Source organism: Ursus maritimus, unplaced genomic scaffold (genome assembly GCF_017311325.1).
Source record: "Ursus maritimus isolate PB19 unplaced genomic scaffold, ASM1731132v1 scaffold_5, whole genome shotgun sequence".
NCBI lineage: Eukaryota > Metazoa > Chordata > Mammalia > Carnivora > Ursidae > Ursus > Ursus maritimus.
The window spans coordinates 26,546,609-26,568,562 of NW_024426663.1; the positions used below are offsets into that span (position 1 = coordinate 26,546,609).

The following is a 21,954-nucleotide window of genomic DNA, read 5'->3' on the forward strand; positions in this document are numbered from 1 at the left end:
TCCACGGGAGGGGGCTTGAGGCGGGGCTAGAGGTTGGCTCCATCGCAGGACCCTGTGATCATTGCGGGAGCTGGTCAGACATTTAACTGACTGAGCCACCCAGGCACCCGAGGTTTTTACCTTTAAAACCTGATCTTCATGTAGATGGGACTATAGACAGTGAACTTCGTAAGTTATCTTAATTTGTTAGCAATTAAGAACTGATGCTTAGAATGAAGTATTAAAAACAAGAAAACAAGCTATATACTATTTAACAAGCTATATACTAATTAAAGTATATGCTTTAATATAAAGCATTCATTTTTTTCTTGAAAATCCATGTCTTTCTCCCTTAATTACAAATTTAAAACTTCTCTTAAAAGGTCACTATATTAAATTTTTTCAAATAGTATGCAATTCATCATATTGCCTATGTCAATGAAATTATCTTTAAGTTACATTACCTTTAAGCTAAATTAACATGATAAAAATATATTTTTTAAAGATTTTATTTATTTGAGAGAGAGTGAGTGAGCACGCAGGAGCAGGAAGAGAAGCAGAGAGAGGGACAAGCAGACTCCTCAGTGAGCACAGAGCCTGATGCAGGGCTCGACCTCACCACCCTGAGATCATGTCCTGAGCCGAAATCAATAGTCGGAAGCTTAACTGACTGAGCCACCCAGGTGCCCAGATAAAAAAATATTTAAATAATTGTACAATTTAAACAAAACTATCCTGATCCAAATAAAAATGATTACCTTTTCTAACCAAATTTATCCATAAGGAATGTTTGATCAGTATTATCTCTAAATAATTATCTGCAAAATGTATAAAACTAATCCTGCAAATAAAAATGAAGGTATAAAATGACAATATTGATTTTTATGTAGTATCTTATTAGAAGACTTGGAAAATTTGCTTAGAGAAGGGAAGAATTATACGAAGTATTTCATTTCTTATGTCTGACAGTTTAAAAATCTAGAGGTAGGCAAAAGAAATCAACTTGCAGCCCCAGCATTCCTCTGAGAGTAGTATGGAGGAAGGTGGGAGCGACGACTAGGGACAAACTTAAGGGATTTTAACTCTATTACTCTCTGTTACCAACTAGTGTGATTTTTATTAGAGCTCATTCCTGTGTTTTTCATGAATAAAGACAAAACATCCTTTCCAAGTAAAGGGAACTACACATATTTAACCTGTTGTACTTAACCCTCCTCCTTACGTTGTTTTGTTGTTGTTGTTGTTTTGTTTTTTTTAATGGCCGTTTGAAAAGAAGCTATTAGAAGGCAACAGGTTTTGAAGTCAAACTCTCGGTTTGGATTTCATCTCTGCTACTATACTAGCTAAGTGGCTTTCAGCAAGCTACCCTGTCTACACATCCGTGTTTCCTCCCCATATGAGAATAATGCTACCATTTTTACAGTGGTGTGGTGATAATTAATCAGTACATCAAGTTACTAGCATATAGGAAGTGCTAAAAAAAGTCCTAATGTTATTACTAGTACTCAAAAAGACGCTTTATAAATCTAGTACATAAGAGCATTCAGACTCTGTTAGAATATACATGTGTGAGTATATGAATAATAGTTGTGACCTATATGAAGTAACATTTCGGCAAAGTAATGATCTTACCATTGCATTTTTCTTTGCCGCTTGTCTTTTTAGTCTTCTTCCTTCTCGTCGATTATCTTTCTTCAAAGCGACTGCAATTTCTTCCCTTACCTCCTGACTGTCTGTTGTTATCATCTCTCCATTATGAACCATCTGTGAGTTTTGTCTTAGGTATTCCATGAATCCATTTACATCTTCATTTAAGTATTCCTTTTTCTTTTTGTTCTTTTTGTGTTTTGCTTGGGGAGTATCATTTTTAACAGAGAGCCTTTTGGCTTCAAGTTGTTTACTCTTTGGTAGATTCTGGCCTTCTCCCTCAAAGGACCCCTTCTTCATGTCCTCCCATGATGTTGCAGCCAAAGGTCTCTTGTTATGTGTGGTGGTAACTCGTGCCCACCTGGTCATGATTTCACCAGGGGTACCTTATCAAGCTTTAAAACAAGCATGGCTGGTTAATAACCATTAAAAAAAAAAAAAACAGTAAAGATACACACTGTATCACATTATGCCCATATATTAAAGTCTTAATTATCAAAACACTTTTTACTTCATTTAGATATTTGTATATAATTCTACAATATGCTGCATAGATATGCCTATAAATCTAGCCCTTACCAGAAAAGCTACCACACCAGTAAAACAAAAAACCCAACACGTATATAAATGCTTAAAACTGTAAAACAATTCATGAAGTAACTAAATTACTTTATAAAATTTGAATCACAAAGTAATACAGTGAAGGAAGTTACTCCTCCCAAAATCTGCAGTTTTCCTATCTGTAAGTCCCAAGGCTACTTTCTTCCCATGTTCTTGCTTAGTTCAGTGCAAACAATCTGCAGAGCAAATTAAATATACAGAAATCCAGTCCTTTGACGCAAAGTTGTCATTAAAACTCTTCCTGGCAGATTAAGTAAAATTTACAAGTGTTTATGGTCACGTGATAATGCTGGGTCTTCTACTAATCAGAGTATAAACAACTTCAGCCCAGTGGTTTCAAATCATTTTCAATTATTAAGCCGCGCCCCCTTTAGGACGGCATCCCGCGTACCCACCAGGGTTAAAACCTCAGCTCTCATCGTTACAAACATCCCCGTAACACACGCTGAAGGAGCCAGTAAATAGGTGAGACGCTACGCAGCACTTGTACACCACGCGCACACTCATCACTGCAGATCCTCCGACTGTCACAGTAGGGGCTGGAGCTGTTGAAGAGGTGGATTATCCTTCCGCTGACTACCGGGAAAAGGGGAAGTTCTGAGTATCAAGATCTAGTCTGCAGAGCCCACTCCCACAGTGGGTCCCAGTGGGACTGGATGCGCCAGCCCAGGCGGCGAGCACCCGACAGCTGAGACGGGTCCCCGCGACGGCTCCTCGGCGGCCTCGCATCCCGGCACTCCAGCCCCCTCTGGCGCTGGGAGCTGTTGGGGGCCTAGCATTCAGTCCCTGTGCCTTCCCGCCAGGTCCCCGGGAACGAACTGAACGACTCTACGGTACGGCATCTGGGGGTCCCAGGGTTCTATCTCGCTTAGCCGTGCTCAACAGCTTACCGCGCGTGAATCCTCCAAGGCAGCTGAGTTAGCGGGCCAGAGAAGCTGGTCCCCCCGCGACAGAGTCGGCACTCAGGACAGGAAACACGTTGTCCCCGAGAGCGCGTCACTTCCGGTAGGCGTAGCTGGTGTTGGAGGCGTGTGCTTGGGTATCTCCCTGGGCTGGTAAATGCGGCCGAGTAAATATTTGTGGAGCGCCTAGTGTTTGAAGGGTGCAGCGCTGCACAACGAGGACACAAAGATGAAGAGCGCTTAATCCGTACTGTCTGGAACCCACAGCTTAGTGGAAGAGTTGCACGGCAGGATGGGGGTGTGGGAAACACTGGAAAGACTTAAGAAGGTGACCTTTAAACTATACTTCTAAAAACAAAAATCCATGAAATTTGGGGCAGGAGTGAGTTAAGGGCTTTCCAGGTAGATAAAAGGTAACAGTCTTAGCGCGATAGTGGGTCATTCTCCTAGAAATCTAAAAAAGACAGGGCCCTTTTGGGTGGAGAGCGGTGCCTCATGATTCTCCTAACCTATGTTAGTTAAGCCTTCAATTGAAATAATTATACTTTGTGGCCAAAGAAATTCGCTTTTTAAGAGGAAAACCCTTATCTCTTAATTCATTATCTAAATCTTTTTCAAACAGCTACCACTGCAACTTGTACTTAGTGGGGGGGGGGGGGTAGTGGAAATGGCATTATCCCATCACATAGTGCACCAGGTTCGCTACTCCCACTCCCATCATAATGGTCAATCCATCTTGGATTACTGGCAGCTGGTCTGGGCACCTACTTATTACTCTACTCCTTCTCCATTTCCATGCCCTAGCGAAGTGAACTTTTCGAAGTGTAAATTAGGGGCGCCTGGGTCAGGTGTAGTTGTTAAGCACTGACTTTTGGTTTCTGCTCAGGTTGAGATTTCAGGATCCTGGGATCCAGTCCTGAGCCCTGTGTGGCTCCACCCACAGCAAGGAGTCAGTTTGAGATTCTCTCTCTGCCCCTCCCGCTCCTGCTCGCTCGCGTTCTCTCTCTCTCTCTTTCAAATAAATATCTTAAAAAATGTAAATCAGATTGTTACCCTTCTGCTTTAATCCCTTCCAGTTTCCCATTGTTCTTTTTTTTTCCCCCTCTTTTCCCCTCTTTTTTTCCTTTTTTAAAAATTTTGTTTTAGAACGCACATGCGCGGGGTGGGGTGGCGGAGGGACAGAGGGAAAGGGAGAGTGGCTCTTAAGAGGGCTCCACACAGGGCTGGATCTCACGACCCTGAGATCATGGTCTGAGTCTAAATCCAGAGTCAGAGGTTTAAGAGACTGAGCCACCCAGGCACCCCTCCCATTGTTCTTAAGATGAACTTAAAACTCCCTAACTTGGTATTAAATACCTACTTCACTAGTCTCACCCTGCGCATTCTCCCCTTCTTTGACCAGGAGACTTTCCTCAGTTTCTCAAATGCTGCATGTACCTTGCTATCTCCAGGCCTTTACATATGCTATTGTCTTTGCACAGCACTCTTTTTCTTTTTCAGTTAAGGTATTTACCCTTAAAGGCTTTTCACATTTTATTCTTAAGTAAGCTTTCCTATACCCCTCCCCTGCCACCCAAATTAGACCAATGCCCTAGTGTACGTTCATGGCAGTCTTTACTTAAACCACTCTTCAAATTAGTAATTACATAATGAATTGTATAATAAGTTGTTTATTGTATTCTCATTGCCTGGTATATATAGTTGGTACTCAGTATGTTTTTGTTAACTTAAATGAAGAGTAAGTACATTGCAATGCTTGTTAAAGCAAACTAGGAAGTTACCTGATTTTCTTTAGGAGGAAAGATTAAAGTCAGTGCTGTAGGAATAATGGGATTTGGTATGGTGAATATCACAAATATCCTAGGTTTTATGGTGGGGGAAGTTTTAAAAGCTAAAAAACTTCTCCAGTTCTTGGAGAGAGAGCCTCCTAAAAGTAGTATGATTATCCACTTCATACGATGTTCTCAACCAGCTGGCTTTCGGTTCTAAGCACCAACCTAGTGACATTTCGTAAAGAGGTTTTCCTTTGAGAAGCCGGGTGCTTGCACAAAATGTATACCACTAGAGGGTGCATTCAACTAAAACTTGTCTTTTTAGTATTACGTTGAATTTTAAACTGTACAAAGTCGTTCATTTCCTGGTAGTGAAGGAACATGATCTCAAATTGTTTTTGTGGAAGTATATCAAGTGAAGATTAGTAATTGAAAATAAGTCATGGAAATCCTGTGGGATTCAGAAGCAAATATCAGTGTTACTACTACTAACAGCTGACTTTCACTGAACATTTTATAGGTACCTTGCACTGTGTGCTGAATGCTCTTCATTCATTCCTTGCTTCACCCAGTATCCTGAGAGGTAGGTACTGTATTTTCTCCATTTACAATGAGAAAACAAGGTTGGAAAGCTGAAGTAACTTAACCGGGGTCACACATTAGTAAAAGGTAGAGTTATGATGTGAATGAAGGTCTCGGTTCAAAGGTGTGGGCTCTGCTACCTTGAAATACTGTAGGGGATTGTTTGCCTGCTTGAACCCTCTTTGAAACTAAGTTATCCTTGCCTATGTGAGACTTTATGTTCTTAGAATGTACTCCCTTTTACAGTTGATGAGATTGTCTTTTTATTAAATTTTAGCCATTCAGCTATTATTGAAACACTATAAACAGCTATTTTTGTAACAGTATCATCCACAGGGTAATTTTTTTTTAAAGTGAGAGGCCTAAAGCATGCACACACAAGAAGGGTGGGGGGGACGAGGACAGGGAGGGGCAAAGGGAGAGGGAGAATCTCAAGGAGACTCCACGCTCAGCCCAGAGCCTAATGCAGCTGTTGATCTTATGACCCGAGATCATAACCTGAGCCAAAATTGAGTATCAGACACTAACCAACTGACCCACTCAAGTGCCCCTCCACAGGGTGGATGTTAAGTGAGGAGCTTAAGTTTTGGTTATGAAGGACTGAAGTACCTCATTTTGAGAGCATTGTCAAGTATATTATGCATACAAAAAAGAGGATATAAAACATATAAAGTAATTATAAAACACATTCATGTAAATACTACCCAGTTTAGGAAGCTGACTATTGCCAGATATTGATTTATATTAATGTAATTTTTTATACAGGCAATACATTTGTTTCAAACAAAATAGTTATGATAGAAGATTTCTATAAATTGTCTCTCCTAATAATTAGAAATTTTGAGAAGACATAACTCTGTGAGGATCCTGAAGAGTAAGTAAATGCAGGTCCTCGTGGAGGGGAGTCAAAATCCAAAGAAGCAACTAGCACGCACGTGCGTCTGTGTGTCTCTGTGTGTCTGTGTCTTGGCCCTGAGAGTGGGTCACAGTTACAAAGTGCATGAGCAGCTAAAACTGTAACAGAAATCCCACCATCATTTTTCTGGCTGGAAGAACCAGAGGAAAAAAGCATGTAACAGCCATACCTGGAAAGTGAGGGGGAATCCTGGAAGGGAGAGAACCACAAAAAGGATACTTCAACTTCCGTGCATGAAGTCTTTTTTTTTTTTTTTTTAAGATTTTATTTATTTATTTGACAGAGCTAGAGACAGCCAGCAAGAGAGGGAGCACAAGCAGGGGGAGTGGGAGAGGAAGAAGCAGGCTCATAGCGGAGGAGCCTGATGTGGGGCTCGATCCCGTAACGCCGGGATCACGCCCTGAGCCGAAGGCAGACGCTTATCCGCTGTGCCACCCAGGCACCCCCCCCGTGCGTGAAGTCTTGAGCTAGCTCCTGACTCCCCATGCACAAGACAAACTTGAGGCTTAAAGAAATGAACTGAGATTTGAATGGCCACCCACAAAAAAATGAGACAAAGCCTGTAACACAGGTCTAAAAAAGTTAATTGCCTACTAAAATATCCTTTTTTCATAAGGATTAAAACAGAATTCAGAGTGTATACAGAATAACATCCACGATGTCCAGGATAAAAATCCAGAATGTAAACTTACCACTGGTTCAGTGGTACTTTGAATTCTGGTCTTCGTCCATAATTTGCGTGCTACCGTTTATTTTTCAAGTCCTCAGAGCTGATCTATGCGTTATGTTGTATAGTTACGTTCATTGGGAGACACAGGGCGGAATGTGGTCATTCGATCTTACCTGCAATTGGAGCCACTCCCATTAGAATTTTGAATCCTCACTTCTGTCTAGATTGTTTCACGGTAAGAGGTGCTTGGCCGGCCTAGCTAAAATGACCACTAGGTGCTGCAGGACTAGGAGTGTCCAAGGCCCAGCCTCAGGGAGCTGGCCCTCTAGCTGAGTCTCAGACTAGTGTGAGCAGAGTCAAAACAAGCTCTTTAACTGTAGAGTATTTGGAGTGGAGGATAGCGAATCTAGAAAGGATGGCTGGGGCCCGATTTTGCCAATTGAGTGTTTTTTTAATGCCAGATTAGGGGTTGCATTTGATCCTTGAGAGCTTAAGCAATGAAGAACTATACATACATAATGTTTTAGATTATACAGTGCATCCCATAAGATAGATCTAGAGAAGAGTGTCATGTACAGAAATGTGTACCTGATGGAGTGCTCAGAACCCTGATGCTTACTTAACTTCTTTGGAATATACAGAAAATGAGCGAGAGAGAGAGGAAAATGATTATCACCCTACTATTGGAAATAAAAATGAGATCCAGACCATGACATTCTAATAGCTTCTTTCTTAAAAATCTATCTTTTAAGCTGCTTTAGAACCCCTACGGTAAAGCCAATGGGTAAAGAAATTATGAGTTCCTTTTTTCTTCTTTCAGCATTATTTTATACTCTTTAGTGAATATGCATTACATTTAGAGTTTTTATCAAAGAATTTTTAATTTTTTATTTAAATTCAGTTTACATATGGTGTAATGGAGGTAGAATTTAGTGATCAGTTGTACATGACACCCAGTGCTCATTTCATCAAGTGCCCTCCTTAATGCTCATCACCCAGTTACCCTGTCTCCCCACCCACCTCCCCTCCAGCAGCCCTCTGTTTGTTTTCTAGAGTTAAGAGTCTCTTATGGTTTGTCTCCCTCTCTATTTTCGTCTTATTTTTCTAAAGAGTTTTTTAATCCATGTGAGTTTTGAAACTGCACGTGAGAATTTCCAGTCATATATAGATTTATAGAAATACATACCTCTTAAAAAATCTTGTACTTTTGTTTACGGGTCAGTAAATGCAATGTCAGAGAAGTTAAGTGATTGCCACACTAGTGACAGCTTTATTACCTGACCTGCAACTGGAGATGGCCCTGTGTTTTTATTTCTTCATTTACAGTGTTGGTTTTCTCACTAGTAACAAAGTTACAAGCAGTACTGCTTTATTTCAGAAGTGAAAAAAAAAATGTATCTGAAGTGTTTAACAGGAGACACCTGTTAATGGAAGTTGCTTGGGGTCGATAACAATAGGGAATGGGAATACTATGACATTTGTATTCTCCCCTGAAAAAGCTTAAATCCTTTTCATGTTCTTTGTTTAAACATGAGTAAGAATAGCATTGCGAATATTAATCACAAAAGTGATGGGGCCCTGTGACTCTAACCCTCTTCTGGTGTATCTCTCCAGTTCGAGTTCCTAATCATGCTTTTTAGTGGTTACAGCGTCAAGTGCTTCAAATGAATACTTAAACCTAAATTACATATAAGTGGTAAGATTTCCAAGCTCTCTTCTCTGAAAGGAGTACTTACTTCTGCTTCTCCTCTTATGTCTGAGGAAATGCTACCTGATTTGGGCCCCTGATGGTCCCTTCAAAGGGAGCAGTGGGAGGTCTGTACTTACAGATGGAATTCTGTAAAATGGGGTAGGTGAGGAAAAAGCATTTTTTGATATCTACTGTATGCCAGTACCTTCTTAAATGCTAGATACGTAAAAATGACAGAGTCCTTGTCTCTCAACAACCAACAACCTGTGAGGGTAAGATATGCAGACTGGTAAGACGCTGGTATGGCAGTAAGTGAAGGAATTACACTGGTAGGGAAGAGTACAGAGAAATGCATTCTTCCCGGGAGATTTTGGAAAACTTCACGGTAGAGTGTGTTGCAGACAACTGGAGAGGGAGATTAGGGAGGTGATGGGGAGGAGTCCATAAAAAAGAAACAATCGTTATCTCCAGTAAGCTGAAATGCTTTGTGTAAATGAGGTGTGTGCACAGAGGTAGGGAGGGAGGAGAATTTAAGGTAATACTTTATAAAGGATGAAAGTGAACATAACTAAGTGACCAAAACATGTAGTATACAGATTTAGTAACTGCCATAGGAAATCTGCCTATGATTCTCTAGGTAAAAAATAATAAACAACTTAGGATGAACTAATTTAAGAGAATCACATAGTAGGAAAAAACTAGCCCTCCAAAAAGTTTGGTATAGAAAATAAATGTGATGGGCCCTGGGTGTTATACGCAACTGATCAATTATTGAACACTATACCTGAAACTAAATATGTACTGTATGTTGGCTAATTGAATTTAATTAAAAAAAATGGTCATGGGAAGAAAGGTGCCACAAATATTTTAGGAAATATTTATAGATTAGGAAAATGTATAAAATGATATTGTATATATTCCGCAAGATGTGAACCTAGGGTGGTGAGCTCCAAGAAGATGAATTGGGCACAGTCCCTACCCCCCAGAAAAACACTTATGCCCATAGTACCCCAAGGAATAAATGGAGGGCAAATGTAGAGTTGTGTCCAGTTGTGCCCAAGGCAGCTCAATATGGAAATCACTAGCAAGCTTTCAAACAGAACATTAGTAACACTGGGTATATGTTGCTTTTAGGTACCTACACAATGTGTGTTGGAGCAGGAGAGCAAACCAGATAGTAGGACTTCTTTTAAACCAGACTGTACACTCTTAGTCTGCAAGTGTTGCTGCTTTTCCTGTATTGGGTCTTTGTTTTAAAAACATATTTAGGGTGGTGGTGACGGTTATAGAGCACTGTAAGTGTGCTTAGTGTTACCTCACCCTTAGAACGGTTAAAATGGTAAATTTTATGTATGTTTTACTACAATTTAAAAAATAGAAAAACTGATATTTAACCTTTAACAGTAGTACTTTCATCTTCTCTTGAAGCTAATTTTTACATGTTACTATATTAGATGTTCTTAAATTTAAGAATCAAGTTGTTACTTGCGTATAATTTCCCTTTCTTATAAAAAAAATCAGTTACCAATTTGAATTTAGAAAGTGCTCTTTGTGAAGAACAAAGCATTAAAAAAAAACCCACTATTTATTAAGCATTTTATGCTCTAAAGCTTCCCAAATAGTTATGAATGGTAGTATTCATTACATACTAGTACTCCTAAACAGTAATAGTCATTTACACTTGGGGAAAATTAAGCTATGGAGAGTGTAACTAACATTAAATCTGTCAAAACTGGATCCAGGATTTAACATGTCTGGTCCTTTTCTGTGCTCAGAGATATGGCCATGTCACCTCCTGTGGTTACCTTATAATTCATTCTATTCTTTTTCAGGCTCATACTAAAATACATTTTGCTACCTGGAAAATATTCATCTGTCCTTCCCAGTTTCATATTCTGAATCTCCTAGTGCAGTCCTCTTTGGAGGTGGGTTAGACTCCCTTCCCCATCCCTCACCCCCTCCCATACTCTTGATGAATGCATTTCTAGAAAAGATGAAAAACAGGGGCGTTATTGGCTTGAAAGGTGCTAGCAGCTGAAAAGAGAGAAGAAAATCTCATCAGTATAATGAGAAAATTTGGGACCTGAGAGAGAACAATTGTTTAGTCTCTACTAAAACCACACACAGGATGGCAAAAGACAAATCGATCTGTTTTAATTAAGTGAAAGCAGTAGACCATTAAGTGAATGTCGAAGAACTGTGCCAGGGAGTGTGTTGAATATAATGTTTTACTTAAAACGTTTAGTAAAAACTTTTTACCTGTTTACAAGAGAGAGAGAGATGATAGCACTGTCAACCAAATTGTTGTCAAATGAATAAGTGCATAAAAGACTTTAAAACCAACCCTCTTTTACTCATTAAAGTCTTCTAGTGCTTCATTAATTTTAGTGGTATAATCTGGCTCTGATTGAAGTGCACCGGAATGTAGTTAGTGGCTCGTCAGCGCTGATGAGTTCCCAGTAATTCAGACCATGACGGCAAATCACATGTCTGTTTACATCTCCATGCGTGTTTGGCCATGTCTTCACAGCTTTTACATCCCAGGAACCTACTGTCTTCTTTCTGACCCCACATATATTATGCAAAAGAGATTGCTATTTTCAGAGCTGCTTTTATACAAGTGCGTTCTGTGCAAACAGATTTTGTGGAGACGCCAAAATAGAACATGTCTTTCCCTTATCTTCAGATTCAGTGTACAGATCGCCTATGTGAGTCAAATGCGTTTTTGAAAAGTAAGGAATCTGGTGTGTATGTTAAAAAGTAGATGACAGGCTCAGTTCATTGTATTTCCGCTGTAGCTCTAAGATTCATAAAACTAATTCAAAATTTTAATTCAAATATAATTAGCATAGTGTTATATTAGTTTCAGGTGTCCAATATAATGATTGAGTAATTCTGTCCATTACTCAGTGCTCATCATAAGTGTGATCTTTATCCCCTTTACCTATTTCACCCGTTTCCCTTTCCACCCCACCTACCTCCCCTCTGGCTACCACCGGTTCTCTATATTAAGAGTCTGGTTTTTTGTTTCTTTTTCATTTTCTTGAATTCCACTTAGTGAAATCATAAGGTATTTGTCTTCCTCTGACTGATTTCACTTAGCGTTATACCCTCTAGATCCATCTATGTTGCAAATGACAAGATTTCATTCTTTTTTCTGGCTGAGCAATGTTCGTTTCTATATATCTACCACATCCTCCTAAATTCTCCTTTTACAGTTCCTCAATTACATCTGTCAAACTGATTTACTCATTGTCCCGTATAATTTATTCTTACAGAAAGAATAGATAATTATGGTGCACCTCCTTAAGCTTTGAGGTAGTTTTTATCTGGTGTGGGTATTTTCATAGCACTAGGATAAGTGACTCAGTGAATATATGGGCTCAAAGCAAGAGATCAAACAGTCTAACCCCATCCCTACCATAGGACAAAACAAGAGCACTTAGACCTTCGTAGCAACTGAGTAGGGCTTTCTTCGATGATGTGAAGGTACACCCACCAGATGTGACCTCCCCCTTTTCTAGGTTCCGTGATGGCCATTTGCCTTCTCTTCACATAGATTTTTAACAGAAAAGGTAAAATACGGTTAATTCGGCTTTCTTTTCTGAATCATTCAGTTGTAGACTTGCGGTTCTTTGGTTTGGTCTTCCAGATGGTCTCCATTATGTGCAGATTTTTCTAGTTTAATTCTCATATGGTGGTTTTACCTTTTTTTTCTTGAGGGTTTTGAGGATCCCTCATATACGCTCTGTTTCTCAGTAAAAGTATCAGTATAGGTCTCTACATATATAAGAAAAATAAATTCAGTTGGCTCTTGAACAGCATGGGTTTGGAGCATGGATCCACATATATGCGGATTTTTTTCAATACAGTACTATAAATGTATTTTTTCTTAATGATTTTCTTGATTTTCTTTTCTAGCTTGCTTTATTGTAAGAACACAGTATGTATAACACATATAACATACAAATATATGTTAACTGACTATGCTATCAGTAAAGCTTCTGATCAACAATAGGCTATCATTTAAGTTTTGGGGAGTCAAAAGTTATATGTGGATTTTTGACTTTGCAGGGAATCAGCACCCCTAACCCCCAAATTGTGTAAGGGTCAACTGTATTTTTAATGCTGAGAGATAATGAGTATTTGATTTCTACCTTGATTTTTTTTTTTTTTAAAGATTTATTGAGAGAGAGAAGGAGAGCGAGCATGAATCATGGGGAGGGGTAGAGGGAGAAACAGACCCCCCACCGAGCAGGGAGCCCAATGCAGGGCTCAATCCCAGGACCCTGGGATAATGACCTGAGCTGAAGGCAGACACTCAACCGACTGAGCCATCCAGGCGCCCCATTTCTACCTTGATTATTGAAATACAATAGCTATTCCATAATTTATACCAATGTTTTCCTCTATTAAAGTTAATAGCAGCTATGTATCTCCTTACATTAAAAAATTAGGCTTTATTCCATTTTAAATCTTAAAAAGTTGTTATGCAATACCTTTTTTTTTTTTTTTTAAAGATTTTACTTATTTGTCAGAGGGAGAGAGCACAAGCAGGGGGAGCGGCAGGCAGAGGGAGAAGTAGGCCCTCCACAGAGCAGAGAGCCCCATGTGGGACTTGGACCTGACCAAAGGCAGATGCTTAACTGACTGAGCCACCCAGGCATGCCTGTTATGAAATACTTTTGACATTCAAAAAGGAATAAGAAATTTATGTCTGGGGACCAGCAGGTGAGAAGGGGAATCATCATTGTGAAAGGGATAATCTATCCTGATGGCAGAAGGAGGTATAGAGCTGCTTTTACACAACGGGATGGGGAGAAATAGGTGTGGAACCCAGGTGATCCCCTTGGACACCTCCTGGTACTCCCTTGTATTACTGTAACAATGCAAAAACAACCCCAACCCAAGAAGGATGTAATTGCCAAGGCCTTAGAACTGAAGGTTTTGCTCACAACGGAAGATAAGGCACCAAGACCAGCCAAGGTGGTAGTTGAGAATGGGGGAAATACAGAAAGGATAATGGAAGAGGCTGATGAAAAATGCCATTTGGAACAATGGGGGATTTAGTTCCTACCACCAACCACCACCCCCCCTTTTCTAAGATCTTCCTTAGGAAGTGAGATCCATGGCAGCTGCAGGAAGCTTCTCCTAGAGTCTATATGATGCAAAGAGTAGATGGTAGTGGCCATGCAAATATATCACTGAGATCTCCTCTTGCAGGGGGCGTAATGGACAACTCCAGGTACTACCCCTCAGGATCGACCATCACGTTCATACTGAGTCCACACTTCCTATACTCTGCTTTCAGCTCATAAATGAGCAAGGCCTATTCCTGTCTTAGGACATGCAAGACTTTTCTAACAGGTGTGAAGACACCCATGGGCCTGTATGAAACTTTCCTGGACCTGTATTGTAGTCTGGAACTTCCTTCCTTCCATCTCGTTCTAGTATCATGTTTTGAACACATCTCCCTTCTCATGCTCCCTCCTACAAATAGCACTTTCATGTTGAATCCTGCCTTGGCATCTGCTTCCTGGCTGACCCAGATGCACCTGATAATCTTGTTTCAGGCCTTTGGGTTCTTCCTGATACTTTGTTAACCTATCCTATGGGATACTGAGAAAGGAATGTTGTGTATTTGTTTATTTCCTCTTTGTAAGTTCTGTCAATTTGGGCTTCATGTATTTTGAAACTTATTAGATGAATACATATGTAGAATTTTTGTTTCCTTAGTGGATTTACATGTACATAATTATAAAATGTCCTTCCTTTATCCTTTTTTTTTTTTTGGCTTAAAAAAAGCATTTTATTGTCTTCTATGATTATTTGGGTTGTCTGCGCTCAGCTGAATGATTTTTTGTATTTTGGAAATTTATCAGTTTTATCGCATGCATGTGTAGTATTTTTTATTTTTACTCAGTAGCATTCAGACTCTTATTAAAATCAACAGTTTTTCATCTTCCAGTGTCTTCAGAGTATCAATCTCTCTTGACTTACGCTTTTTTTTTTTTTAATTTTAATTCCAGCAGTTGGTATATAGTGTTATATTCATTTCAGGTGTATAATATAGTGATTCAACAATTCTATACATTACTTAGTGCTCCTCAAGATAAGTGTACTCTTAAGCCGCTTCACCTATTTCATCCATCCCCCCACCACCCCTCTGGTAACCATCGTTTGTTCTCTATAGTTAAGAGTCTGTTTCTTGGTTTGTTTCTTTTTTCTTCGTTAGTTTTGATTCTTAAATTCCACATATGAACGAAATCAAAGTATTAATCTTTCCCTGATTTCACTTAGCATTATACTGTCTAGATCCATCTATATTGTTGCAAATGGCAAAATTTCATTCTTTTTTATGGCTGAGTAATACAGCCCGTTGTATATATCTCCCACATCTTGATCCATTCCTCTATTAGTGGACACTTGGGCTGCTTCCATAATTTGGCTATTGCAAATAAAACTGCAATAAACACAGGGGTGCATATATCTTTTCAAGATAGTGTTTTTGTGTTCTTTGGATAAATACCCAGTAGCGGAATTACTGGATCATATGGTAATTCTATTTTTAATTTTTTGAGGAGCCTCCATACTGTTTTCCACAGCCCCGCACCAGTTTGCATTCCACCAATAGTGCAAGAGGGTTCCTTTTTCTCCACGTTCTTACCACATCTGTTGTTTCTTGTGTTTTTTATTTTAGCCATTCTCACAGGTTGAGGTGTTACCGCGCTGTAGTTGTGACTTGCATTTCTGTGGTATTAGTAATTTCGAGCATCTCTTCATGTGGAGGTCTTCTTTGGAGAAATGTCTGTTCATGTCTTCTGCCTGTTTTTCGGTTGGATTATTTGGTTTTTTTGGCGTTGAGTTGTATAAGTTTTTGTTTGCTTTAAGATTTTTATTTGAGAGGGAGAGAGATAGCAAGAGAGAGCATGAGGTGGGGTTGGGGAGAGGGAGAAGCAGGCTCCCCGCTGAGCAATGTGGGGCTTGATTCCAGGACCTGGGATCATGACCTGAGCCAAAGGCAGACACTTAACTGACTGAGCTGCCCAGGTACTTCAAGCTCTGTAAGTTCTTTATATATTTTTGGAATTTCAAGTTTTATCAGATATGTTATGAGCAAGTATCTTCTCTCATTCTGTAGGTTGTCTTTTAGTTTTGTTGATTTGTTTCCTTTGCTCTGTGGAAGCTTTTTATTTTAATACAGTCCCAATAGTTTATTTTTGCTTTCGTTCCCCTTGCCTCAAGAGTCAGGCCTAGAAAAATGTTGCTACAGCCGGTGTCAGAGAAACTGCCTGTGCTCTCTTCAAGGATTTTTATGGCTTCAGGTCTCCCATTTAGATCTTTAATTCATTTTGAGTTTATTTTTGTGTATGGAGTAAGAAAGTGGTCCACTTTCTTTTGCGAGCAATTGTCCAGTTTTCCCAATACCATTTGTTAAAGAGACTTTTCCCCATTGCATATTCTTGCCTCCTTAGTCAAAGAATAATTGACCATATAATTGGGTTCATTTCTGGGCTCTTTATTCTGTTCCATGGATCTATGTGTCTGTTTTTGTGCCAGTATCCTACTGTTTTGATTACTACAGCTTTATAGTTTATCTTGAAATCTGAGATTATAATGCTTGCAGTTTTGTTCTTTTTCAAGATTGCTTTGGCCATCAGGTTTTTTTATGGTTCCATACAAATTTTAGGATTTAGGATTAGTCTAATTCTGTGAAAAATGCTGTTGGTATTTTAATAAGGATTGAATTATATCTGTAGATTGCTTTGGGTACTATAGGCATTTTAACGATATTGGTTCTTCCAGTCCATGAACACGGAATGTTTTTCCATTTCTTTGTGTCATCTTCAGTTTCTTTCATCTGTGTTTTTTAGTTTTCAGAGTATAGGTCTTTGAGTATAGGTCTTAAGTTTATTCCTAGGTATTTTATTGTTTGGGGGCCAGTTGTAAATGGGATTGTTTTCTGAATTTCTCTTTCTGCTGTTTCTTTATTAGTGTATAGAAATGCAATGGATTTCTGTATATTGGCTTTGTATCCTGCAACCTTGCTAAATTTATCACTTCTAGTAGTTTTTTTGTGCAGTGTTTAGGGTTTTCTATGTATAGTATCATGTCAAGTTGTGACAGTTTTAGTTCTTTGCTTCGGATTTGGGTGGTTTAATTTCTTATCTGACTGCTATGGCTAGGCCTTCCAGTACTATGTTGAATAAAAGTGGTGAGAGAAAAAGGGGAAAAGCTCTGTTTTTCATCATTGTGTATGATATTAGCTGTGGGTTTTTCATATATGGTCTTCATTATGGTGAGGTATGTTCCCTCTAAACCTACTTGATTGAGGGTTTTTATCATGAATGGATGTTGTACTGTGTCAAATGCTTTTTCTGTATCTATTGAAATGATCGCAGTTTTTATCCTTTCTCTTCTTGATGTGATGTATGATGTCGACTATTTGCAAATATCGAACCACCCTTGCATCTCAGGAATCAATCCCATTTGATCGTAGTGAATGATTTTTTTAATGTATTTTTGGATTCAGTTTGCTAATATGTTGTTTATTTTTGCATCTATGTTCATCAGAGATACGGGTTTGTAGTTCTGTTGTTTCATAGTGTCTTACCTGGTTTTGGTATCAGGGTAATGCAGGCCTCATAGAAAAAATTTGGAAGCTTTCCCTTCTCTTCTATTTTTTGAAATACTTTGAGAAGAAAGAAACTCTTTAAATGTTTGGTAGAATTCACCTGTGAAGCCGTCTGATCCTGGACTTCTGTTTGTTGGGAGTTTTTTGATCACTGATTCAGTTTCATTACTGGTAACTGATCTGTTTAAATTTTCTATTTCTTCCTGATTCAGTTTTGGGAGGTTATAGGTTTCTAGGAATTTATCCATTTCTTCTAGGTTGTCCAATTGGCTGACATATAATTTTTCATAATCCACTTACAGTCCTTTATATCTCTTTGGTATTGGTAGTTATTTTTCCTCTTTCATTTCTTATTTTGTTTGAGTCCTTTTTTTTTTTTTAAGAGTCTGGATAGAGGTGTATCATTTCTTTTTTTTTAATAATATTTTTTTATTGTATTGCGTTAGTCACCATACTGTACATCCCTGGTTTCTGATGTAAAGTTCGATGATTCATTAGTTGCGTATAACACCCAGTGCACCATGCAATACGTGCCCTCCTTACTACCCATCACCAGTCTATCCCATTCCCCCAACCCTCTCCCCTCTGAAGCCCTCAGTTTGTTTCTGAGTCCATAGTCTCTCATGCTTCATTCCCCCTTCTGATTACCCCCCCCTTTCTTTATCCCTTTCTTCTCCTACCAATCTTCCTAGTTCTTATGTTCCACAGATGAGAGAAATCATATGATAATTATCTTTCTCTAATGTTCCACAGATGAGAGAAATCATATGATAATTATCTTTCTCTACTTTACTTATTTCACTTAGCATTATCTCCTCCAGTGCCGTCCATGTTGCAGCAAATGTAAAGAACTCGTTCTTTCTGATAGCTGAGTAATATTCCATTGTATATATGGACCACATCTTCTTAATCCATCATCTGTTGAAGGTGAACATTGGGGTGCATATGGCCCTTCTCTTCACTACGTCTGTATCTTTGGGGTAAATACCCAGTAGTGCAATTGCTGGATCATAGGGTAGCTCAATTTTTAACTTTTTAAGGGACCTCCACACTGTTTTCCAGAGTGGCTGTACCAACTTGCATTCCCACCAACAATGTAGGAGGGATCCACTTTCTCCACATCTTCCCAACAATTGTTGTTTCCTGCCTTGTCAATTTTTGCCTTTCTAACTGGCATAAAGTAGTATCTCAGTGTGGTTTTGATTTGAATTTCCCTGATGGGTAATGATTTTGAACATTTTTTCACGTGTCTGTTAGCCATTTGTATGTCTTCATTGGAAAAGTGTCTGTTCATATCTTCTGCCCATTTTATGATTTGTTTATTTGTTTCTCGCATATTGAGTTTGAGAAGTTCTTTGTAGATCTTGGATACCAGTCCTTTATCTGTAGTGTCATTTGCAAATATATTCTCCCATTCCGTGGGCTGCCTCTTAGTTTTTCTGACTGTTTCCTTGGATGTGCAGAAACTTTTAATCTTGATGAAGTCCCATAAATTCATTTTATCTTTTGTTTCTCTTGCCTTTGGGGATGTGTCATGAAAAAGGTTGCTTTGGCCGATGTCGTAGAGGTTGCTGCCTATGTTCTCCTCTAGAATTTTGATGGATTCCTGTCTCACATCGAGGTCTTTCATCCATTTGGAGTTTATTTTTGTGTATGGTGTGAGATAGTGGTCAAGTTTCATTCTCTTGCATGTAGCTGTCCAATTTTCCCAGCACCATTTATTGAAGAGACTGTCTTTTTCCCACCGGATGTTTTTTCCTGCTTTATCAAATATTAGTTGCCCAAAGAGCCGAGGGTCCATTTCTGGGCTCTCTATTCTGTTCCATTGGTCTATGTGTCTGTTTTTGTGCCAGTACCATGCTGTCTTTGTGATCACAGCTTTGTAGTACAGCTCGAAATCCGGCATTGTGATGCCCCCAGCTTTGTTTTTCCTTTTCAACAGTTCCTTGGAGATTCGGGGCCTTTTCTGGTTCCATACAAATTTAAGGACTGTTTGTTCCAGTTCTTTGAAAAATGTCCTTGGTATTTTGATCGGGATAGCATTGAAAGTGTAGATTGCTCTGGGTAGCATGGACATTTTAACTATGTTAATTCTTCCGATTCATGAGCATGGAATATCTTTCCATCTTTTTATGTCTTCCTCAATGTCTTTCAAGAGTGATTTATAGTTTCTAGAATATAGGTCCTTTACGTCTCTGGTTAAGTTAATTCCAAGGTAACGTATGGTTTTTGGTGCTATTGTAAATGGGATGGATTCCCTAATTTCTCTTTCTTCGGTCTCGTTATTCGTGTATAGAAATGCAACTGATTTCTGAGCATTTATTTTGTATCCTGCCACGTTACTGAATTGCTCTATAACTTCTAATAGTTTGGGAGTGGCTTCTTTTGGGTTTTCCATATAGAGTATCATGTCATCTGCAAAGAGAGACATTTTGACTTCTTCTTTGCCAATTTGAATACCTTTGATCCCTTTTTGTCGTCTGATTGCTGTTGCAAGGACTTCTAGTACTATGTTGAATAATAGTGGCGAGAGTGGGCATCCTTGTCGTGTTCCTGATCTTAAGGGAAAGGCTTCCAGCTTTTCCCCATTGAGAATAATATTTGCAGTAGGCTTTTCATAGATGGCTTTTATGAGATTGAGAAATGTACCTTCTATTCCTACACTCTGAAGGGTTTTAATCAGGAAAGGATGCTGTATTTTGTCAAATGCTTTTTCGGCATCGATTGAGAGGATCATATGGTTCCTGAGTCTTTTCTTGTTGATATGATGTATCACGCTGATTGATTTGCGAATATTGAACCACGCTTGCATCCCAGGTATGAATCCCACTTGATCGTGATGGATAATCCTTTTAATGTACTGTTGGATTCTATTAGCAAGTATCTTGTTGAGGATTTTGGCGTCCATATTCATTAGGGAAATCGGTCTGTAATTCTCCTTTTTGAGGGGGTCTTTGCCTGGTTTGGGGATCAAGGTAATATTGGCCTCATAGAATGAGTTTGGTAGCTTTCCTTCTGTTTCTATTTTTTGAAATAGCTTTAGGAGAATAGGTATTATTTCTTCTTTGAATGTTTGGTAGAATTCCCCAGGAAAACCGTCCGGGCCTGGAGTTTTGTTATTTGGAAGGTTGTTTATCACTGACTCAATTTCTTCATAATTAATTGGCCTGTTTAAGGAATCAATTTCTTCCGGTTTCAATCTTGGTAGTTTATAGGTTTCCAGGAAGGATTCCATCTCTTCCAGATTGCTTAGTTTATTGGCATATAGCTGTTGATAAAAATTTCTAATAATCCTTCCAATTTCAATGGTGTTCGTCGTGACCTCTCCTTTTTCATTCATAATTTTAATAATCTGGGTCCTTTCTCTTTTCTTTTGGATAAGTCTTGCCAGTGGTCTGTCAATTTTATTGATTCTCTCAAAGAACCAGCTTCTAGTCCTGTTGATCTGCTCTACTGTACTTCTGGTTTCTGCTTGATTGATTTCAGCTCTAATTTTGGTCAACTGCTTCCTCGTGCATGGATTAGGTCTGTTCCTCTGTTGCTGTTCCAGCTTCTTGAGGTGAGAATATAAAAACTGCATTTTAGATTTTTCTATTCTTTTGAGTGAGGCTTGGATGGCTATGTATTTCCCCCTTAGGGCTGCCTTTGCAGTATCCATAGGTTTTGGACCGTTGTGTTTTCATTCTCGCTGATCTCTATAAATTGTTTAAAAATGATTTTTGATTTCCTGGTTTATCGAATCATTCCTGAGCAGGATGGTTCTTAGTCTCCAAGTGTTTGAGTTTCTTCCAAATTTTTCCTTGTGGTTGAGTTCCAATTTCAAAGTGTTGTGTTCTGAGAATATGCAGGGAATAATTTCAGTCTTTTGGTATTGGTTGAGACCTGTTTTGTGTCCCAGAACATAGTCTATTCTTGAGAATGTTCCATGGGCATTAGAATAGAATGAGTATTCTCTGCGTCTGGGGTGTAGTGTTCTATATATATCTATGAGGTCCAACTCGTCGAGTATGGCATTCAAAGCCTTTGATTCTTTGCTTAGTTTTTGCAAGGGTGTTCTGTCTATTTCTGATAGTGGGGTGTTGAGGTCCCCTACTATTAACGTATTTTTATCTGTATGTCTCTTTATTCTGGTTAAGAGTTGGCTTGTGTATCTTGCTGCTCCCCTGTCGGGGGCATATATATTTATAATTGTCATATCCACTTGTTGGATACATCCTTTAAGAATAATAAATATAGTGCCCTTCTGTGTCTCTAACTATAGTCTTTAGTTTAAAATCCAATCTGTCTGATATGAGAATTGCTACCCCAGCTTTCTTTTGAGGTCCATTTGCGTGAAAGATGTTACTCCATCCCTTTACTTTCAGTCTGAATGTATCTTTGGGTTCAAAATGAGTCTCTTGTAGACAGCAAATGGATGGGTCATGTCTTTTTATCCAATCTGCAACCTTGTGGCATTATGGGAGCATTTAAGCCATTCACATTGATACTGAATACTGAGAGATATGATTTTAATGATGCCATGTTGCCAGTAAAGTCTTTG

At 39.0% G+C, this 21,954-nt stretch overlaps 1 protein-coding gene and 1 long non-coding RNA gene across 5 annotated transcripts in view; one reads left to right on the forward strand and one right to left on the reverse strand.

Moving 5' to 3' along the window:
* Window positions 1-3,248, reverse strand: part of ZCCHC9 (zinc finger CCHC-type containing 9) — a 9,219-nt gene extending 5,971 nt beyond the window's left edge. Inside the window, exons 1-2 of one of the 2 annotated variants that reach the window (XM_008711039.2) lie at window positions 3,138-3,248; window positions 1,612-2,021 (exon numbers count right to left, since the gene is read on the reverse strand). In XM_008711039.2, coding sequence (XP_008709261.1) covers window positions 1,612-1,995 — 384 coding nt within the window. In that variant the 5' untranslated portion in view covers window positions 1,996-2,021; window positions 3,138-3,248. Of the gene's footprint in view, window positions 1-1,611; window positions 2,022-2,642; window positions 2,783-3,137 lie in introns of those variants that run through there. The other variant, XM_008711038.2, reaches the window with a different exon arrangement.
* Window positions 2,818-21,954, forward strand: part of LOC103681476 — a 40,329-nt gene continuing 21,192 nt past the window's right edge. For 2 of the 3 annotated variants that reach the window (XR_573286.2, XR_573287.2), the window contains exons 1-2: window positions 3,299-3,477; window positions 5,442-5,504. This is a non-coding gene — a long non-coding RNA (uncharacterized LOC103681476). Of the gene's footprint in view, window positions 3,081-3,298; window positions 3,478-5,441; window positions 5,505-21,954 lie in introns of those variants that run through there. The other variant, XR_573288.2, reaches the window with a different exon arrangement.